Source organism: Anarhichas minor, unplaced genomic scaffold (assembly GCF_050575085.1).
Source record: "Anarhichas minor isolate MPS153535 unplaced genomic scaffold, ASM5057508v1 ptg000032l, whole genome shotgun sequence".
In the NCBI taxonomy this organism is placed as follows: domain Eukaryota; kingdom Metazoa; phylum Chordata; class Actinopteri; order Perciformes; family Anarhichadidae; genus Anarhichas; species Anarhichas minor.
This window is the reverse complement of record NW_027466478.1, coordinates 214620-237483: the sequence shown is the minus strand read 5'-3', so window position 1 is coordinate 237483 and position 22864 is coordinate 214620. Positions and strand designations below refer to the sequence as shown.

At 45.1% G+C, this 22864-nt stretch overlaps 1 protein-coding gene across 14 annotated transcripts in view; it reads left to right on the top strand.

Moving 5' to 3' along the window:
• Positions 1-22864, top strand: part of vps13b (vacuolar protein sorting 13 homolog B) — a 336932-nt gene that overhangs the window by 121653 nt on the left and 192415 nt on the right. For 12 of the 14 annotated variants that reach the window (XR_012957587.1, XR_012957586.1, XM_076105381.1 and 9 more), the window contains 2 exons: positions 8492-8604; positions 11680-11842. Coding sequence is in view for 11 of the 14 variants with exons in the window: in XM_076105381.1 (XP_075961496.1) it covers positions 8492-8604; positions 11680-11842 (276 nt within the window). In the remaining 3 variants the exon portion in view is untranslated. The remainder of the gene's footprint in view (positions 1-8491; positions 8605-11679; positions 11843-22864) is intronic. The other 2 variants (XR_012957588.1, XM_076105383.1) reach the window with 1 other exon arrangement.

The following is a 22864-nucleotide window of genomic DNA, read 5'->3' as shown; positions in this document are numbered from 1 at the left end:
ACCACTTAAGGCTTTGTCTTTAAGAGGAGTAATCTTCGATCTACTGTGGCAAGCAAGAGGAGGACGAGGTGGATGGCAGGAGCGGGAAGTGAGAGGAAACCAAGTACTGTGGACTGAAACTGAGCTGAATAGAGACGGATAGCAGGAGAAAAGATATTAGCTTTTACATACAAACATTGTCCATAACTTGTGTATTTATTGTTCTGCTGTTGGTTTACAGAGAGAGTGCAGTTAGGTTCATGGCAATGTGAGAGGCCGACACAGTGATAGTTGTCCAGGTTGATAGAGAGTAGAAACTCACACAGTATATACTGTATGTAATGCATAGTAATACTATAGACATGGTATTACTCTATGGATGCTGAAGACCTTTACAGGAACTTTTCTCAACACTTCCAAGGTTTTCCAAGAAAGAAATCCTCTGGTGTACAGAAAATGATGTTCCCCCCCATTTTCTGGCAGCAGCAGCTACGTTTTCTTTGGAACAAATATAAGAACCCGGTAGCTAACTTGAGCATTAACGAAGTGAACATCCAAGGAAAAAAGCATTGTAAAGCTGGCTATGCTTTTGTATTGCTCTCTGAGGAGCACAGTGCAAAAATGCCTCATCAGTGACCGCTTATCACCTACGGCATGGCCAACATTGGAAGAGTATTTGAAATGAACTTCACTCGTGGACCAAATGGACAAGTTGCTTGACGGAGATACTCACTGGATAACAGCCAGCCCGGTAGACTGATAGATACAGTACATAGACAGACCAAAGGACAGGATCCATTGCATGTTGCCGAGCAAACGTCAAATCCTTCTGTGAAGCAGTCCTGGCTTCCTGAGTGACCCCAAGTCTCAGCCAGAGGACTTTGATCTGTCACTGAGATCATTACTAAGCCTACCGAGCTGACAAAAGACCGAGAGAACAGAGATTCTGCAGAGAGGTGCAGAGACTTGGAGGTAATTGAAGACAGGATCTCGTCCTCAGTTGTCCCGCGTGCTCTCCAGAAGGCTGAGGTGCTGTGGAGAGAGCCGGCGGGGAAGACTGCAGAAGACGGGGTTGGACGACCACCATCTGGATGTTTCGTTACAAAACACAGCTGGGGGGGGGCTTTGTTCCAAGCAATTGATTAGAACTATATATTTTTTCAAACTGTTGTTTTACTCTTGAAGACTGTCACACAGAACTCGATTATTTAGCAGCGAAAAAGCAGCATCGTCAGCATCAAGTTCAACCAATGCAAACACGTGTGGAACGTGTTAAACTACATCCATGGCGCCTATATTTACGAAACAACCACACAAAGAGGCTTCGTGGTCCGAACCAAGCGGCACACTTTAATACTCCTTTAAACCTTAACAAAGGCAGCGTATCCACTGCTTCCTTCTTAACCTTTCACAATAAAAGCCCTAGACATACAAGGCATATATTCACAGGCGAGTTTTCCCCATTTCAGTGTTGTTTATTCTTCATGCCCCCGTTATGTAAAGGCCTTCATGATGAAAAAGAAAACACACACATAGTAAAGCACCATTTAATCGTCATGCAACCACCGCACGCACATCCCTTGTACAAAGACGTAATAACCAATATGTCATTCATATGGGCCATAATGGATTGATGTTTAACAAACATTTTAGAACCTCCAAAGCCTCTTTTGAAATATTGTGCAACTATATTGGATGGGTTTTGGGAATCCACATCAAATACAGCTGGAGTTTCCAAAGTGACCCAGAGAGAAAAACTAAATGAAGAATAGAAGCTCCTTGCTCACAAAGAGTGAAATATTTCAAACTTTAATGCGGTCAAACAGTAAAAACATACATAAAATGTCTGTAAAGAGACATGCAGATAGGCACGCAGGGCACTTGCATCTGCATTAGCCTTACAGTATACAAAATAAAAGACCCACATCTATTCCACAAAGTATTCCCTCTGCTTTTTAATGGCATAACTTCTATATGGACATTTCTAGCCTCAAGTGTATATGCAACATTATTACAATATCAAATAAACCTCAAATGTTGCCGTTTGCATTTGGGCTTTTGCATTTGCTACAGTGTAATTAATATAAAATGCTTGGAAGGAGCCCCAGCTAATGACAGACATTAAGTGGCTTGGCTCCCCCTCTCCCCGTGACAAACTGAGAGAACTCAGCTTGAACCGTAGAGAAAGCCCATGAGCCAGCTGACTGATAGCAGCGATAAGGAGTTTTCAAGGTAACTATGCAAAACCAAATGTGTCTGTGGGAAAGCAGCAGCAGAAGCAGAAGTCTGTTTATTTTAATGAGCTCAGAAGTGTCTCTCCTGTTTCTCTTACATTACACTGGGGCTCTTTTTGGAGTTCACACAGTGCACTGTACGTCCGTGATGGATACGGTAATGATACATTAATGCAATCAGGACCGAGTCTGTTTTATCTCCCATTAAGAAGGCCAGCTATCTCGCTGACAAGGGCCAGGTCACATTTGGTCGTGACTTTAAGCGTTTTCCTTCGGTGTGATTTGAAGCGAGGGAGACAGAGAGTGTTTCTGTGGGCATATCGGAGGAACAGTGTAGGGGAGAGGGGATAGGAAGAGGGATGAAGGCTGGGATGGTCCACATCAGGGCTGCTTGGGGTTCCAGTAGAGGCACTGTCTGGTTGTCTTTTCAACACCAGGAGAGGTGATGTGGATTTATGAAGGCGAGGAATCGACTGGAAGGCAGATATGTTTGGCTGCTGAGCCTCTCATCCACACAGGGAGCTCAACAGAGCTGCTGTTCTGCTGCTTCCATCTGGCCTCACTTCTGGTCTACATACTAGGGATGTGCACTTGTTCATTTTTACCTGTTCAAGTATGTACTGTGTGTTGCATTTTACGTCTTTTAAAGCTGGAGTACCAAATACGTACCAAACAAGATCACAAAATGCTGATGGAGCCTGTACCAGCAGCGAGAGCTCTCTGTATGTTGCACTATACCAGAGTTGTGGTGTCTGTGGCGACTTGAACCTGAAGTGATGCATTTTACGCCAACCAGCCAAAGCTACAGGTGGAAGGAAGAGGAGAGAGAGTGCAGTGATGGAGCAGCAGCAGCTAGGAGTATTGCAGAAGCTTATGGCTAAAAGTCCCAAGAAGGGTACAAGAAATGTTTCTGGAGTGGATGCTCCAGATAAAACAAGAAACTCAGGGTTTGGAGGAAGACTTTTAAATCAGAAAAAGAAAGTGATGGACGGCGACGCAAATACTGATGACCATTTTCCTTGTTGGAGGCCGCTGAAGGAAGAGGAAGGGACTGAGGACAGACACGGATGTTGCATTACTGCTCCTGCACATGTAAAATACTTGTGCTTATTTTCACGTGAAGACTTGAGGAGAGCGCTCCTGGGGGGGGATGTCACAAGCACGTGTGTCGCTGCCAGAGTGTGTGTCGCTGCCAGAGAGGGGGAAGACCAAAGTTCGGCACTGCAGGTTTAAGAAACGGATGTAGGATTTGTTCACGTTACAGACAAAAGCAAGAACTATCAGTGTCGGCGTCGATCACGCTTCAGAGGTACTTATTCAAATGATTTCAGAAGTTGACCTTTGTTTGGCTGCGCTGTATTTACTTTAGATCCTACTCAGCCTGAGGATCAAATATCTCTTTGTATAGTATCTATGTTCAAATAACAACGGGCACACATTACCCATACATACACAGGGAACTAGCTGTTGAGGTGTGCACCACCCAAAGCTCTGCATACAACAGCGCTGCAGCAGTGGTCAGTGCTTTTGTCTGGACTCGAACAGCAGCCATGAGTCATCGAAACCCTGGCAGATGGGAAAGGAGGATCCTCGGTCCTGATGGGAAACGGGGACGGATGTCTCTCTGGATGAGATGCAGCCCCGCGCTCTAATACTCGTTCATAATCATCCAGGAACACGTGTTGACATGCATGCTCATACACAGTTTTGGAGTTACGTAGTGGATTCATGTGTATGTACATGGATCTTTCAACATGCGTGTAATGTAGACGGGCGCACACACAAACACACACACACACACACACACACACACTTGCATGCTTCTGCTGGTTACCCAGACTTGGCTGTGTGTGATGGATCTGGTTCACAGGACTTTGCATGTGGAGGCTTACTGCGGTCATCCCATAAATCACACAGACCCATGGCCAAAGTCTGAGGCCTAGTCACTTATCATGAAGATTAGGAAAATGACTTAAAAACAACAAAACAAGTTCTCATCATCCACTGTTTTATATGTTCTCTGTGTTTATGTTCTGTATCTCCGTCTCTCTTTCTGAATGTGTGTCTGTGATTCTGTCACTCCATCCTTCTCCATGTCTGCCTTTTCACTGGCTGAATCACTCTCCAGCTTTCTTCCTGCCTATTACTGTTACAGTACACACAGCAGTAGTCACCTTTTACGTGGTGGGTCCAGCCTGTCAGCTGCAGGCTACTGCAGTTGGACCCATACAGACGCACTCACGCATGCTTAGATTCTCTTAAAACCCACAAGACGCACATTACCGGCATCCAGTGCGGAGAGCCGCACGGGCCCCGGAGTGAGAGCAGGCTTTCCGTAGGGCCGGGATCTGCGGCATTGCCGCCGGGTCACAGCACGGCAGGGGGAACAGCAGTGTGTGCGTTAGTCTGTGTCTGTTCACAGTCCTACTGCGCGCACACTCACACAAATGGATACAAATAGAAACACGTTCACAGAGAAGCACTTACTCACACACTGTCCCTCGCACCCACCCACACACAGCTGAGCCCCTTTTTTCAGCAGTGTCAACAGCTCCAGCTCTCACACACACACACACGCGCACACACACGCACTCTCTCATAGCCACCGACACACACACCAGCAGAACACCTGTCGGGCCGCCTGGCTCGCTCCAGGACACCTTCGAGTCATGAGCTCATCGGAAAAGCAATTAAAGGCAGCGCAGGCCCCGCACGCTGGCGTAATGTTTTGTTTTGCTACTTGGCTTCAAAATTAACCAAACCTGTCAGAAGTCATCTGGCTGACATGGGCCGGGCTATATTTATTTATTTTCTGTTGGAGGAGCTGGACCCAGCGCTGCCTTGCGTCCAACAATGAAGCGATTCTGAAGGGCGGGGGAGGGGGGCGATTAGCTAGCTTGAACATGAATTCTTCTTCCCCTCCGTCTACCTGGGGGGGTTGGATGCCGAGCTCGCCCCGCCTCTCTTTGACTGCCTGTAACTGTGACGGTGGGGTCGTGGCCCCTGTAGTCGGGAGGTTGCGCCCCCTCTAACCCCAATCAGGGCTCTGGTCTCCGCTGAAGGGACTCGCTGTTTGAACTCGCGCTGACCTAACCGCTCCCACTTTATCGAATTTCATGCTTGCAGTGACTGAACAAAAGCAGATTTTTTTGCGTTCAAAAATGTATAAACGATGTAATGTGATTTAAAAAAAAGACAACGATAGGACAGAGAGATGTGTGGCTGATGGATGACTGGAAAGGAGGAGACCAACAGAGGAACATAGACAGGACTGAGAGGTCAGAGGCCTCCTCTCAGTCTGGTCTAACGCTCTATACTGTAGCCTCAGGCTGTGAGTCAGACAGCCGTAAATCAACACCAGCAGCCCCCTGCTCTCTTTTACCTCTACTGGTCTTAAGAAGAAAAAAAACACCTTTGACATTAATAGGTCCGCTGTGGGTGAGTCACGGTGAGTGTGTGTCTTCACAGATGCCTCCACGGACACTTGAGCAGCTTTCTGGTGTTTTCTTGGGGAATCATTTAGGAAGTAAAAAAACACCTCTGTTATCGTTGTCATCACTTTCTGTAATGACCGTCATGCCACCCGACTGGAGCACAGAAAACCAACAGCGAGCCTGCTGTGGAGGTCACGAGGGCCGCTTTACGTTGCCGCACGCTTCAATCGAGGCGTCACTCTCCGGCCGTTGTGTCAACAACGGCGATGACACGAGAAAACACGGCGCGGGCGGCAAAGCCTCGGTCTTCAAAGCCTCGTAGGCCAGGTCAGCACGTATTTTGGTTTCTGTGTCGCTGTCAAACACAGACAGAAAGAGAGAGAAAGAGGAAAAAAAAGTGTTTGCTCTGTTCATTTCAGAGAGAGAGAGGGCTTTTTGAGTGGTGTTGTGATTTATCAAAATGGTCACGGCTGTCATTGTGACACGGGGCCGCAGTAAGATGACGGCTGCTGGCACTTTAAAGCTGCTGATGCCACGCCAGTTGCTTCAGGTGGTTATTTAAGCAGCCAGCTTACGATGCACTCAGAAGTCAGCTCCCTTCAACTGATGATGAGACAATTTTGTCGTTATGGAAACTTACATGTGTGGGTTTTTTGTGTATTGTATCTGCTCATGGCGCTGACGAAGTGGCTCTCGCGCTGCAGAGCATCCTCCACCAAAAAAGCTCAGTGTGTCTGCATTGGCTTTAGCGCATAACGATGCTGTGCAGTCCACTCTGGTTGAGACTTTTCTCCAATTAGGCATTTTATATACTTTCATTTGCTCATTTATCTCTGTAATAACTGTTAAATAAGCAACCCATCTACTGAGTAATATGATTTATTGTGCCGTGACTCATTTCTGCTGAACGTGCTTTGTCCTGCTCAGTGCAATCCCGTCGACCGCAGTTTTGAGTCAGTCGATTTATCGAATACATCTTCGCTGCTCAGCCCCGTTCCCGGCCCTGTTGGGTCCCACACTGCTCACGCTGTTCTGGGCCATTATGAAAACCACTTGAAGCCAGGGGCCCCGGTGCTGCAGCCACAGCCAAAGCCTATTAAGCAGCCACACTGTGGTGGAGGAGTTCAAGCCACAGGGCTGAGGTTGTCAGGAGGAGGAGGAGGAAGGGGGCGGGTGGAGAGAGGTGGCTGCAGGATGACGAGGAAGGCTGGAGGTATGGTCTCAGAAGGAAGGGTAAAGAGTGGTGAGAGAGGATGAGGAAGCATGGATGAAGGAGCGTTGTAAGGGAACAGGAGGGGTTTTAGGATGGAATTGAAGCAGGGACAAATGCCAGCAAGGCTGTTGTTGTGGATAGATAAATAGTGAAGAAAGATGGAAGTGACGGAAAGTAAAGAAAATTAGAAAGAGAGATGAAGCGATAAAGGAAGAAACGTGAGACAGTTTGACCTGATCCAATGAGGAAAGTTTCCCCTCAGAAAGGATCCTGTGCCAGTAACAAACCATGAGTATACCAGTGCACCTGGTGAATAATGATCAGACACACACACACAAACACCAGCACTGATGCATGCATACACTACAGTACATTACATCATGCTGTACTGTGAATGAACACACAGCACACACTTTATACATTACACACACACACACACATACATTTGACAGTACTAACACAGGCTCACAGGCCACAAATCACTGAACGTTGTAAAAGTGGAGCAAATTGGAGGAGTTTTATTTGCATTGTTCACAGGGAATAATGGAGGAGGGAGCAACTCCTGCCAAGCTGGAGAGCTAACAAAAATGTGTGTGTGTGTGTGTGTGTGTGTGTGTGTGTGTGTGTGTGTGTGTGTGTGTGTGTGTGTGTGTGTGTGTGTGTGTGTGTGTGTGTGTGTGTGTGTGTGTGTGTGTGTGTGTGTGTGTGTGTGTGTGTGTGTGTGTTTGTTTGTTCAGGGAGAGTTCATAATTGTGCTTTGTCCACGCTTCGGAGACATTAAAATGTTAGGCGAAGCAACAAGCAATCAGGCTTCGTTGGAAGGCGAAATGCACGCACACACACACACACACATTTGCACATTCACACTTACACACTCGCAGCTTTGCCCCGGGGCCTGAAACAGAAGACCAGAGTCTTGTCCAAAGCTCCATTAAACTGCCGAAAGTCCTGCTAGAGCTGAAACATCCTCCCATCGTCATGCTGGGACATTCCACGGCACGCCAGAGACCCCAGCGCTAATCCCGCCGGCATGGGAGTCATTATTGATAGGATCCTAATGCATTACCTCAGGGCCCCACTTATTGTTGGTGCAGATTATTATTTAAGAGTAAACCAAAACCCAGAGAAGGTCTCGAGTTTCATAGAAATTTATCAAAAGAAAATGTTATTCTTGGCTTATACCACTTTGAACGGCGCAATTGAAACAAACTGTGCTCCCTTTGCCGCGCTCCGACGAGCAGCCTCGATACCCACCGGCAGGCCGACGGGAGAGAGGAACAACCTCATGCTCAATCTGAGCAGATCTACCCTAAGTCACCTTACATTGATTTCAGTGATCCGTATCGATGTGCCTCCAACTCTGCAGAAATAACCGCAGCATGGGGACATTTTTGACGATGTGAGTTCAGATAGTTTTCTCTTCATTCTGCGCATCTCTTGATGTGGATCCTTTTGAATCAGCTGTGTCGATCACTGAAGTATAGTATTGTCTACTGTTCTGGTGATTTTGTACTTCCTTTCCTATTCGTCTTTCATTTTTTTTGGAAACATACCCATCCATCATGGGTTTCGATCGTCTTGGTCTGCAGACTTGCATTATTAAATCCTCTTTGTCTTTGTTCTTTGTCCAGGTGCGGTCCTGCTGGTCAGTGTCCAGGGCATAGCTGTCAACGTGGACCCGGTTTTCTGCACGTGGCTGCTGTACCAACCTCATAGAGGGAGCGGCAGGCAGCAGCAGCAGCAGGTACCCAATCCAAACGTCTCTTCCTGGCCCTTTGATTTTGATCAGATTTGAACATGTTTCACACTCGCACATGTAATCTGTATGAATAGAGAACGAGCAGCACGAGAGTCTGAAGGGAACATAAATGTCTCCCTCCCTACCCTCTCATTCCCTGCTACCTTTTTCCCCATGTGCTCTGCTCCCTGTCTTCCATCCCCTCTCTCTCTACTTATTTGACAGGGGTCATGGTGATGGTTATGGACATTGAATGTCTCTGTGCCCACGCTACACACACACACACATGCTCCGTTTGATTGCCTGGGATACAGCACAGGGTTTGCCCCATTAAGGCACATGACTATATATATATATAGAGTACATTAAAGTATCATATTGTAATGCTTTCTTTCCTTTTTTTTGTTTTGTTTTAACAAGTTGCTCTGTTTCATGCCTCCTGCAATTTGGAAGGGCTGTCAGCATGTGTGTCCGTGTGCGCGCGTGTGTGTGTGTGTGTCCGTGTCCGTGTGTGTGTGTCGGTGTGTGTGTGTGTGACAGACAGAAAGAGAGAGGGAGTTAATTGCACCAACTCCTTACTCTGGAGGTTATTGCTGTACGAGGGTAAACAGATGTTATGAGTTGAACTGCTGCCAGTGTGAGCGATACACAACGCTGGCTGCTGAGTGTGTGCGTGTGTGTGTGTGTGTGTGTGTGTGTGTGTGTGTGTATACATGTTGTTTATGTGTGTGGTTCTGTGAGCTCAGCTGCCTGTCAGGGCCACTCCTCAAGGCCTGGCCCGGTGTAGACCTTCAGCTGAAGGCCACACAGCAGCCTGTGAAGGACAAGGGGGGAGAGGACACGGACTGGTGGGGTCAGGATGGCCGGGATGATGCGGAAGGAGGACAGATGGACAAGAGGAGAAGGACGTGCATGTCCCACGTGAAGAGAGGAATTTAGAAGAGCTTTAGAGGCTAGAGAAGTGGGGGGGCGGGGGCGTGACACGACATAAAAAGTTGACGAGAGTGAGAAAGAGAAGTTGAGTATGAGACAGGCGTCACAAACAGGGACTCCAATTGGAGACGTGTGATAAAGAGATGGAGTACAGAGGACAGATATGTGAGGAAGGAACATATGGAGGGAAATAAAAAAACACGGGGAATGGGGGAAAGCACAGGACATCATAGAAGGAGGTGCAGAGAATGGAGAGGGATATTGAATTAAATGTCAAGCAAGCAGACTCACAGGCCCCAAATCCCAGAGGTAGAGGGAGATGGTTGGGGAAGCGGGTAATGAAGAGAAAGGGAATAAGAGGAGAATTTTATTTTGTGTGCGTGTGTGTGTGTGGTAGAAGGAGTTAGCTCATACTATGTCATCCATCAGGAATGAGTGATGGTCATTGGGTAAGGTACCTGCTTTTAGCATGGAGCTTTGAAATATTTTCCATGAAATGATCAAACTCAATTAGTTTTTTGTACCATTGAGTGTTCTTCCCCAACCAACAAAACAGTCATATGGTTTGTTTGTCTCTACAGTATTTTACTGTCATGTATTACCTGTAGATCAGTGTTTTATTATGTACTGCATGCTTTGCTTGCAGTCTGCACAGCCACAAATTTCCGTGTCAAACGGACACTTGGGCGTGGAAAGTAGGCATTTTCATACAGCTTCACTTATTTTCTTCTTACCTTTCACAATAAAAGCCCTAGACATATATACTGCATCGCTGCTTACCAGAGGGTATATATTCGCTCAGAACATTTTGCTAAGATGCAACTTAACAAAATACCTTATGTATTTTATTTCTTAAATGTATTTGTTGTTAAAGCCTCCAATACAGTGTTTGCTATGAGTGTGTTTGGAAGTGTCTTTCTAATAAGAGTATTTTGAACACCCTGCAATCAGATCTTTAAATGTACTCAACATGGAATCCTGAGCAAATTTATGATTAAGGGAAGGCTCTCAAAATGGCAATCGCTGAGCCGGCAGCTAGCAGCTAACAGTGCAAACATTGTTTACATGGGGGGACCGAGACAACGGCGTCGGTCAGGGCTGCTTCATCAGCGGTAGCCGCAGTATGAGCGCAGGCAGAGAGGTGGCAATTAGCTAGCCGGTGGGGCACAACAGGGAGACTCACATGCACTAACATGCGTGTCCGGCCGGTCTGGCTGCGTAAACAAAGCACAGAGTAGAGAACTTCATCCTCTGCTCATGTTGACATCCCTCCACTATAACTTTACATAGCAAATAGTCTGCTGCTATGTTAATGCTCTGAATCCCGTATAGTGAACTTGACTTTCAAATCAAACGTAACTTTGTGCAACTAACCTACTGGCCGACAGTTTTTCATTCATCCTATGCTATGTTGCAAAAACCTCGTCATTTGGCGTCATACCACAGTCAGTAGTTTCATATACTAATGTAACCAGCCTTTGGGTCCTGACCCAATCATTGAAAAACAACTGCATCAACGTGTGTGTGTTTACTCAGTACATCATTGGCCTGCAGCCTTGTGCAGCTGCATCATACCCTAGCGCTGCCTCTGGCTGATGCTAATGGGGTTTCCTTATTTCAGACCAACCTTCCACTCTTCTGTCTCTAAGCCACCTCATTGCCAGCGTGTGTGCGTGCGTGCGTGCGTGCGTGCGTGTGCGTGTGCGTGTGTGTGTGTGTGTGTGTGTGTGTGTGTGTGTGTGTGTGTGTGTGTGTGTGTGTGTGTGTGTGTGTGTGTGTGTGTGTGTGTGTGTGTGTGTGTGTGTGTGTGTGTGTGTGTGTGTGTGCGTGTGTTCGGCCTGCCAGCAGCATGGGAGACTGCTCAAAAAAAACACGGAGCTGTCACTAGTCCTTGTTGGTCTTGGAGGCCTCTGTTGTGTTCCACTGCATTTTTCTCTTTCTCTCTCTGCCTCCCCTTTCTCTCTTGCGTTGCATTGCATTATGCATGGTGTCTCCTGTTCAACCCACATCTTTGAAGCTGTCTAAAGTTATCTCCGGGTCATGGCCTTACTAACACAGAACAACAATAGAACGATAAAGAACAACGTTTGGATAATTTGCACTCCTACACTTGATAAAGTTTTTTTTTCCTTTCTTATGGCCTCATAGGTGCTCAGTCATGCTGTGATGTCATTGCAGACTCCAGGTTCAGTCCCTCTGTCCAAGAGGAGAGAGGACGAGGCATCGGTAGCGAGCACACCGCTGGCCAAACAGCCGTCCAATCAGGCGTCGGACTATGCCAGCAGCCCGGTCAAAACGAAGACGGTGACAGGTAGGTTTACTAACCCCAGGCTGAGCTGTAAGTTCAATATTGAAGCTATTACTATGACATTGCATTGAGGGAACAGGTTTCTACACCATCTTCTTTCAAGTGTTTGTTTTCAGATGTGTTTTCCATAAAGATTTATATACAAACAAAAACTGCGATGACAGTTACTTCTCCCTTGATATATGCAATAACTGCCACATGTTTCTATGTTTAAGGATATGGTCTTTCAGTAGCGGAATATTAATTTGTACTGCATGTAGCCCTGTTTCTATATGCAATGGAACCATGTTACTATGATGTTACATAACACACTACAGCTCGCTGACACCTGAGTGAACCCGTTTCTCAGAGGACACCACATATCCAGGCATGTCCTCCTCTGTTTTCCTCCTCTGGTAGTATTACTGTGGGCTCAGATGCCCAGAATAGATGAGCGGCTTGGCCGTGTGGAGCCTTCCTTGATGCCAGTTTTCCGCTCTTCTGGGACCCCCCTGTTCAGAGCAAACACGTCCAGTGCGCGCGCGCACACACTCACACACACACAGAATACATGTACATGTCAGCACACACGTACATAATGTACAGGCTGGTAGGTTTTATACTGTACATGTACACACACAGACACTCTCACACACTCATGCAGCATTGCTGTGGTCTGATCCTTAGATCCTTCCCAGAATTTTCCAAATCGGTCTCTAAGTAGGAAACTCTGAACCTTTTGGATGGAGATGGCCAGAGAGGGAGAGGAGGACAGAGATGAGATGTAGAGGAGAACCTCATCACCGATGTGACTGCTTAGTGTGAGGAACAGACTGTGAAACACACCAACAGTATAAGTGTTTAGGTTAGTGTTGAAGGTGGTAGGAAGGGCTGCCACCTCTTAGTCGACTAATTCGACTTAAGATTTTTTTTGGTCATTTTTTATGCTTTTTTTTCATGCTGAATGACTTATTTCCAAGAAACTTATGAGCACATCTTTGGTAAATACCAGATTTAAATTGGTGCTTTTGCATGATTGTTTTTGGAGAAACTCAGTTTTACAGATCTTTGGATTAAATAAACGAATCAACTAGTCGACAAAATGGAATGAGTGTTGGTCGACTACAAATTTCTTCAGTCAAGGACAGTCCTAGGACTAGTGGGCGAGGAATTTAGTTACTGACGAATGACCCTTTGCTAAGCCCCGCCTCCGCTGCTGCTCCATCAAGCTGTCGGATCTATGTTACCATGGAGCCCACACTGTCACTAACTGAACTCCCTGAAGACATTTTAGATAAACAAGAAAGCGATTTGAGAGAGAGAAGCAGACAGAAGAGTCTACAATATGTGTTTAAAGGATATATCCAGGATGTCAAAGATGATGAGATAAAGATAGAAGCTAAAGCCTACAGATCACAGAGTAATAGTGAACCACCACATCACCTGGAGATCGAGACAGAAGACAATGGAATTGTAAAGCCGTGTAGGTTTTTATTCATTGTTACAATTATTATAAAAAGCAAGAGCAGCATATGTTTCCATTCAGTATACCTTCAGTAGCTTAGAAGGGCTGATGATAGTTAATGATGTGCTAACTTACTCTGCTAATGTTAGCGCCACTGGTTTGACGTAGAAACCTATATCTCCTCTCCGGGTAACGAGTTTCACTGTTGCACAACGTTTAACTGTTACACAACGTTTAACCTTGACAAGCTCAAAATCCACTAAACCAGCCTGAACATGAATAACATCTGAAACCGCTAATGAGAGTCTATGGAGCAGAGCCTGGTCAGAGCTGGCCGATGCTACGCTATGATTGCCAAGTCTACGTTCCAGTGGGCGGGACTTAACGAAGGGTCAATTCATCAACATACCGTGTAATGGTATTTTATCAGTTTGGAGGAATCTGTCAGTGGACATCAGGGATATTGTGGGGTGATCACAAAAACCATCTGAAACACAAACACACATACTGCACAGCACACATGGATTCCTCCCTCCTACCTGGGAGGATGGCTGGAGCAGTCCCTCTGTTAAGGAGCTGTCCATGACACGACACAGAGCCGTACTCACTGCAGAGATGGTTTTCATTTAATAATCATGGTGCATTTACGAACCTAATCGCCCCCCCCCCCCCTCTCGTGTTCCCCTATACATATTTAATTAATGCGATCCGACGGAGCGTCTTGGCTGGCTTCATGTAACTCAATTAGTTACAGAGTCTAAAATACGAATAAATAAATATGTAAAAAAAAAAGAAAGACTTCCCAGCCTCTACTGTTTGACTCTCACGGTGTTTAGGCTCCAAGTCCTCTAAACACTTTAACGGTTGAAACATTCTCTGCCAAAGCAGCGCAGTGAAGAGTCAGGGGAAATAAGCAAGAGGTTGTTTGTCTTTTTTTTTTTCCTTCTTTTTTAAGTCCCTGGGAAATGTGCTCCCAACAGGAGTGATGAATCCCTGTTTTGGGTGAAGTCATCCTGTGGCCGTAAATAACATTGCATGTCTTTGACGTCCCCCCTCGATGTCAAGTGTTTCGATAGGAAAAATGCCCCTTTGACATTTCGGAGTCTAAAAAAAGGCCATTAGGGCTGTTTCCTTGCTCGCTTTAAAAGCTCACAGCTGAAAGGTCACGCTGCCTTCCTCCTGGTTTTCCCTCTGTTCCTTGTTTCATTCAAAATGAATTCGGCACTAATGGCTTTTCCAAACCGCAGCATCTTTGCTTACTCACATCTCAACAGCATATTCTCTCATTAGGGGTCGTCAGTAAACAGTCACCTTGGCTCCAACACTGCACACGGAGCTAAATCAGGCTGTAGCTCATCAGCAACACTCAACTGAAGAGTACACTGGCCATCGATGTGCACGGCCTCCGATCCACCAGCTGTCTATTAGTGTTGCACAGTGTGCTGATACTAGAAAAGTATCGCAATGCCCCAATCTTAAAAAAAGTGGTGTGTGCGTGTGTGTGTGTGTGTGTGTGCGCTTTGATTCCACTCTCTGCAGGCAAAGTGTTTTTCTCTTATTTGCATACAATTTGAATACAAGTCCTCTTGCGTCCACGGCTTGTCAACAAAGCAGACTCACGGATCGAAACATGGCACTTAAGCACTGTAGCTGAGCGTTATGGGTTGTCTCCAAACTTATGAAGTAATACGATAATAACATAGAGGCTCCGTCGTCTGAACCAAGAAGGGAAATTCTTTATTGGTCACACCTTTGTCAACGGCGGCGCATTGAGCCTCTGACACACTTTCCGCGACCGTGGACAGCTGTGTTCTGTGCGCTCAAAGTTCCATTCATACTACAATTGAGGGCCTGCATCGGTATTGGTGTCCCACGCAGGCCACTTTCCCAACCCAAGCTCCATCCCGGTTGGTAAAGGTAATGCTCACACCGTAAAGTGGTTTTGCCAGAAGTTAAACTCAATTTTGCTGTCTTTGTGTTCCCGTAACAACAAATTAGCCTATTAGATGAGAGTAATGGCGCATCTTATCACAAAACAAGCATCCGCTTTATTATCTTCTTCTTCTTCTTCTAAAGCTGGAGCAAGCGCAGTCGGCGTAGATCCTCGCGGCCCATCGGTGGATGACGGCATTTACGTCACACTGACACTTGGGCGTGAAAAGTAGGGATAGGCCTCTTGAGCTTCTCTTGTTTTCTTCTTACTTTTCACAATAACAGCCCTAGATATATACACCACATCGCTGCTTTCCAGAGGGGCGCTTAAATTCACTCAGAGTATGTTCGCCAAGATGCAACTCAAGTAAATATCTTACACAGGGTTCGTACGGTCATGGAAAACCTGGAAAAGTCATGGAATTTTAAAATGGTTATTGGAAAAAAATAAAATCCCAAAAGTTTTGGAAAAGTCATGGAAATGTGTTATATTCATATTTTAATGTCGTTCATTTACGGTGAGTTGCCAGCCAGCGTTTCTCAGATTGGAGTGAGACGAGGAGAAAAGGTGATGTCGTGATCTTCGCAATAGAACATTTTGATGTGTCGAGTCTTGGCCAATCAGCGTTCAGATGTCTACAGCGTCTTCATTTCCCTCCGTTAAAGTTTAAGTTCCGTTATGTTCCGTTACAGGTCAGACTTGCTGGGTTAAGTTAACGTCCACTGCATGCGGAACTTTGTCGACTGTTAACGTTCGTCATTATCGCGATTTAGAAGGAAAAAACGTAACGTGATGAAACATGCAGCCCCCGTGTTCCGGTTCAGTTCACGCGGTCACTCATTAACGTTAAACCGATACACCGGCGCATCTGGTTGCAGGTTGTTTGTGTTAACTCAAAGTAGAATGAGGATGATTTCATGGTCAGAATAACTTTCATGACCACGAAACATGAGGCCCAGATACTGATGAGATGATGAGGTCAAAGAGCTTCAGGGAGAGGAGGCTGTCTGTAGCGCAGCTTGACGCAGGGCTGAGCTGTGAGTGGAGGTGGGCCTGGATAAAGGTGGAGCTGGGCCTGGATAAAGGTGGAGGTCTAAACAGACGTGAGTACAGCTTCCTGCTGTCACAGTATTTTAAATACATTGATAAGGCAGGCTATGCTAAATGCAGCCTCTGCTCCAAGGAGATGAAGTACAGCAACAAGGGCTCACATGTCCTCTCATCACACTGTTCACACTGTTCACTGTAATGACCACAGCCAGTGTACCAACAGTCCCAACAGTCCCACGTTGCTCCCAAGGACCCTGAAGTAATGAGAGGGTTAAGGTGCCTGTACCTTCATTTCAGCAGGTTGCTAATGCAGAGGTGTGTATAGATCACAGCTATTATTTTACTCTTCATAAGTTACCTTAGCCAGAGTAGATTATCATTTTCATTTAAATAATTGAACTGGATTGAATTATTAATTGCAAATAGAAGATAGGCCACAATTCTAACAGCTGTACAGTAACAGTGGAAGTTAATATTAAGCCATACAGTAACAGGGTTCAATGAAAAATGTGCACTACAAAAGGGAAAGCAATATGTGCACTAGCTGGATGCTGCTACCTACTAAAGCTCTTATTGATGTGTCAGTTTCAACCAGAGTATATTTATAAATGTTTATTCTTTTAATCAAACTATTGTCTCTCATTCGTTTGTGTCATTTAAGGTATACTGTATGCTTTGGAATTCTCATTGTTAGTTTAAATACATTTTCTCACTTTTTCATGTATACACCGAGATTTCACAAAATGTTTGGTCATGGAAATTTGGTTTAGAGTCATGGAAAAGTCATGGAAAAGTCATGGAAATCCATTGGTCAAAATGTGTATGAACCCTGCTTACAGTACTGCTCGTACTTCTCTCTGCTGGGATCGAACCCGTTGTTAGCAACAGTGTGACAGATGTGAGTGTGTAGATGATCTAAATCAGGAGTTTGTCCAGTCCTGGCTGGATGTTACAATGTACGAACACATTATGGTACAATAATTCACTCCTGTTGTTTTAGGGCTTCGTTTCATACCCTCCACTGCTCCATTAACTTGTATTAATGAAACAAAATAGAATTTTATGGTCAATGTTCTTTCATCTATTATTCTATTACTTTTTTTAGGTTGAAGCCTTGGTATCGTGTGTATTTCTATCGAGATGGTATCGTGGCAACACTGCTGTCCATCTCCGTGACGTGATGTCTAACTTCTTGTTTTTCTATCTGGGTAGCAGTCTGTTTGTCTTTCTGTTTTTTCTTGTCGTCTTTTTCTCTTTTCTTCGTCATGCTGTCTGCATTTGCGTCACTCTGTCTCCCACACAGGTGTTTGTAAATGACTAAAAACAAAGCCCATAAACTGGAATTTTAGAGTTAACCCAGTGCGTCGGACGGTGAAATGTTAAGTGGTCAGCACATGTGGGCTGAAATTGTGCCTCTTGGAGTGTTTAGCGAGCTATTTGTATAAGGCATCTCATTGTTGGACTGCATTAGTTAGTTAGAAACATATACTGAGTCAGACCCATGCTCTTTCTTATCCAAATATTTCTCTTGTGAAGTGAAAACAAGACGTTGGTAACTAGGGGCTGGTACTGTATTTTGTTGAAATCCAACCCTCGGTGCCCCAACACTCTACGCTGGAATGGAGCTCGCAAGTAAATGAATAGCATCTTCCCTGGAAATGGCTGCGGTGTTACAGGAGGAGATGTAATGAAAAGTTACAAATTGTTTCCGTGAGCAATCAGAATAAGGAGAGGGCAGAGGCATTTAGCCCTTGTGGTTTCAATCATGGTGAAACAATACGCCTCCCTGCAGTCAGAAGATCTTGATAGACTGCAGCTCAACGCTGCAGAGAAGGACTTGCAGAACAGCAGGTATTCTGTTTCCTTCATCCTGGAACCACCTTATCTGTTACATGATAATGCATCCCTTCTGCAATTAATACTACTACGTTTCTCAGTATGCGAGAATGACCATATATCTTGGGCCATGAATGAGAAATGTTCTCGGGTTGTTGGATTGTTGGTGATACTTGATATTTATTTTTTTGGAGATTCATAAATTGACTTTCTGTTCCAACTCATTTCTCTTATTAATAGATTGTTCCTGTGATTAATTGGAGGATGATGAACAAAATGTTAATTCCTCATATTCCCAAGGGTTGGTTGGCCATGTTGTTGTGGATACTGGATACACAGAAACATGATATGCAGACTGATCTATCCTGGTAATTAGCTTTCTCTTGGGTAACTGTTGTGTAATGTAGAATAATGTGGGAAGAGCTGCTTGCTGAGGCAACTCAGGTAAAAATCCACCAACGCAGTCGCACATCAAAATGTATAAAAGCTACATTGGTCCACAGAGCAAAACGTATAGAGGGCGGCAGGGATGACGTATTTCTGTAGGCCAACCCAGGAAGTCAGCATCGCACTGGTTCCCTGGACAATGGCATTTTGGATTATTGCAGAAAGTAGGTGGCAAACAAACGTTGATGATACTTACACGAAGAAGAAAACAAGCTAACGTTAGGCTATAAAGGAACTCCACCACTGTCCCATGACTTCACGTCACCACCACTAAGCTAAAGGAGGACTAGTGTTCTAGTGATGATGTTTTGTCGTCTCATTTAGACACTTGTTAGCAGCCACCATTTTTAAGTCATGTAAAAGCATTTCAATTCACCAGAGAGGTATTTACTGATGTATTTTATATCGTAGAACAAACCGTTATAATCTCTACAGCTGCTGGTAACTACAGACCTTATTTCAGGCATCTAACCGTAAAAGTGCTGACTCATTTCCAGGTGTTAGGACTCTTTACTGCAGCACAAAACAAAATGTTGTCAGTTTTGGATCACATAAAGCTACAGTACCCATGATCCTCAGCCATACTTATACGGGGACCAGGCGGCAATCTCCGGTTCTGAACAGTGCCTTAAACTTGCATTCTTTCTAATGGCCAGCAGGGGACGACTCCTCTGTTTGTAAAAAGAAAGTCTGATTGTATAGAAGTCTATGAGAAAATAACTATACTTCTCACTTGATTTACCTCAGTAAACATGAGTTTATGTTAATGTTCTGTTCACTGGTTGCAAAAAGCCGAACTCAAGGCTTCAAAACGCTAGTCCACAAACCAATGGGTGACGTCGCGACGACTACATCTCCTTCTTATATACAGTCTATGATGGGGACGTAGCCAGCTTTACACTCGCTGCTAATATTATCCTTTCCAACTGGACGCAGGCCAATAGAAGAGAACAGGCCAAAGAAACGTGGGCATCTCACAATTTTAGAGCAGTTATTGTGAAACCTCTATGCCGTGGTCATACGTAGCTTTTACACCTTTTGATGTGAGACTGGGTTTGAATCCACCCAAAAAACGGAAATGACTTAAAGTGAGACTCATTAGAATGATGGTGAGCCAGGACTAAAAGACCAAAGGTCATGGGAATAACATATGTGGACTCTTGTTAGGATAGACTTTTTTCTCGTAAAGCCATTCACCTCATGAGAAGAGCTGCTAACATCTAACATGTTATGATTGGAATTGGCCTCCGTGAAGATGATTTATTAATTGCCTTACCATGTGTGGAGCACACTGTGAATAAGAAGCTGGGCGTTTAAACAGGAGGGAGATGATGGGAGCTCACTCTGGGTCAGCCCTTAAATCAAGTTATTAGTTTATCATGCATGCCTGTGGTGTTTATACCGTTGACCGTCAGCACGGTGCGTTTCCTCTTCTAAAGCCATTTAGCTGCAGCGGGTGATCTGATGGATTTTTCAGAATCTCTTTGTAATTGCTGCGTGTTTACCCCGGGACATCCGATCCAGCTGTTTAGCTGAGATTGAATCAGTAAACCATGATGATTTACCAATGGGCAGAGCTGATGTGAATGCAGCTGAGAAATGAGCATTGTGTCTTGATGGGTCGTAATCTCAGCTGTGATGGAGCAAGCTTCTCCGGCAAATTCATAAATTGTATTTTTGTAAGAAATGAATTGAAATTAGGCAGCTCATTTTTCCTCTTTTGGAGCGGATGCTTTTTTCTTCTTTTCACAAAATTACCATTTGGCATTTTCCTCGATAGCTCTGATGTGCTTGTTCTAACGTGATGACAAATAAACGTCCAGATATATGACACGGCTCGGTTTTAGTTGCCGGCACATCATTTCTCAGGGGACTCTAAGGGGGTTTTATTTTTCAGCTTTCAGTCATCTATGTGGGTAAACAGAGGAGATATGTGCAGGTCTGTTTGCCAGTTGGAGTCAACACGTGTGCAGACCGCCACTCACAGCGGCGCATGGGGAGTAAACACATGAGACTGGCCCGGGCTCAGCAGCGGCAGCCGACCAACTGGATTGCCACCGGTGCTGCTGCTCAGCCGACCATCAGGAGAACACGTCATCATGAGGCTCTAACAGGAACCACAATGCTGGTGTTTCACTGCAAATGAGTCTGACTGAAATGTGCAACACAAAATATTGGCTTGGCTTTTTGCAACCAATGAACGGAAGTTACCATATTTGGACTGCGGAGGAGTGACGTAGAGACGGCGTGTACAGCGCTGGTAGTACAGTACTGTTTCAAACAGACACCCGCAATATGTCCTCCGACCATGCATTAAAGTGGTCAATTCAAAAATAGAAGTCTGCATGTCCAGAGTGCGCTTGTTTGAGATGCCATTATCAGATTAAATGAGCCGATGTGCTGAATGTATGGAATATTGATATAGAGCGGTGTTTTGTTCCGCCCGATTATAAACTGGCGAGCGCGGCCCCTCTCTGTGCCTATTGATTATCATAGTTTTCCACTGGAGCTATTGATTTACCCGCAGAAATCACCTTGGGGAATCGCAGATCAAATCATAATCCGCTGGAAGAAAATCATTTTCAGAGCTTTTTCAGCAGTTCAAAGCCCCCTCAGAACAATTGCACTCGCTAGATGTCCCTGCTTCCAATTGGCCACTTGAACGCATGCCTGGCACTTTTATGAAGTAAAGCGAGTGTTATGTTGTTTTGTTACCACACTCAGCCTAGCTACAGTTTCGCAGCAATCAAGGGGGGACTTTCCTGCAGGCTTTCGTAAGGTGCCTGTTAATGTGTAGGCAAATGTACAGAGACACGCAGGGCCAGCTCACCGCAGATCATTTCCCCAGAAAGCACCGAGGGCAAGGTGATATCATACTGGGGGCGGTGTGGGTCTGCCCGGCTCAAATCTCACCACCCGTATCCGCTCCAACTCCATTTGGCAACAAGATATTTCTCTCTGCCTCTCTGGTTTTGGTCGCTGCACACATTAAATATACAGGGCACATGTTACTAAACGCCGCTGACTCTCAGAACCAGCGTCGGCTGAACTGGAGCGAAGTCAATTCTGTTGATGACAGTGACTTTGAACGCAGCACATGGTAACATATATTCTAGGTATTTTCATGTGACTAAAGACACGCGTCTGCAATTAAGATTGGCTCTCCATCACATGAGGAATAATGTTTCTTTTTGAATACACTTACAGTACAAATACTGGGGTGTTTTTGTGCCTCAAAATTCTCCTTTTTCATAATTGTATGGCTCTGGTTAGCATTTATAAAAGCTAATATTTCTGGTCAGTCCATCAGGGTTTATTCTGACTAATGATCTGGTGGATAGACTACACTGTGTGCACAATTATTAGGCAAGTTATATTTTTGAGGATTGATTTTATTATTGAACAATTACAGTGCTCTCGGTCAATGCAAAATGTTAATAAACCTCAAACCTGAATATTTAAGAAAGTAAGAGTGAGGTTTTGGCTTTCTTAAGAGAATATCTGTGTGCACAATTAGTATGCAACTAAATGAAAAACGAAAGTTTTCCCATCTCACTTGTTTATTTTCATCTGTTAAAGTGAGAATAATAACAACTCAAAATTAAAAAAAGAAAATCAGTGACCAACATAGCCCCCCTTCTTTTCAATAACAGTAATAAGCCTTCATTCATGGATTCTGTCACTTTCTTGATCTGTTGACGATCAACCACAGCCTCCCAGACACTGTTCAGAGAGGTGGATGGTTTCCTTCACCGTTAATCTCCCCTTTAAGAAGGGCCCACAAGTTCTCAGTAGGATTTAGGTCAGGTGAGGAAGGGGGCCATGTCGTTATTCCTTCATCTTTAAGGCCTTTACTGGCCACGCAGTGGAGTACTTGGATGCATGCAATGCAGCATTGTCCTGCATAAAAATCACGGTCTTCTTGAAAGATGCAGACCTTTTCTTGTACCACTGCTTGAAGAAAGAGTCTTCTGACAACTGGCAGTAGGTTTGGGAGTTGATTTTGAGTCCATCTTCAACCCGAAAAGGTCCAACGAGCTCATCTTTAATAATACCAGTACCCCACCTCCAGCCGAAGTGGAGCTCTGTGCCCGTTACTGATCCAGCCACGGGCCCATCCATCTGGTCCGTCAAGAGTCGCTCTCATCTCATCAGTCCATAAAACCTCTGAAAAATCAGTCTTCACATATTTCTTGGCCCAGTCTTGACGTTTCAACTTATGTGTCCTGTTCAGTGGTGGTCTGGTTTCAGCCTTCCTTACGGTGGCCATGTCTCTGAGCACTGAACACTGTGTACTTCTGGGCACTCCAGGTAG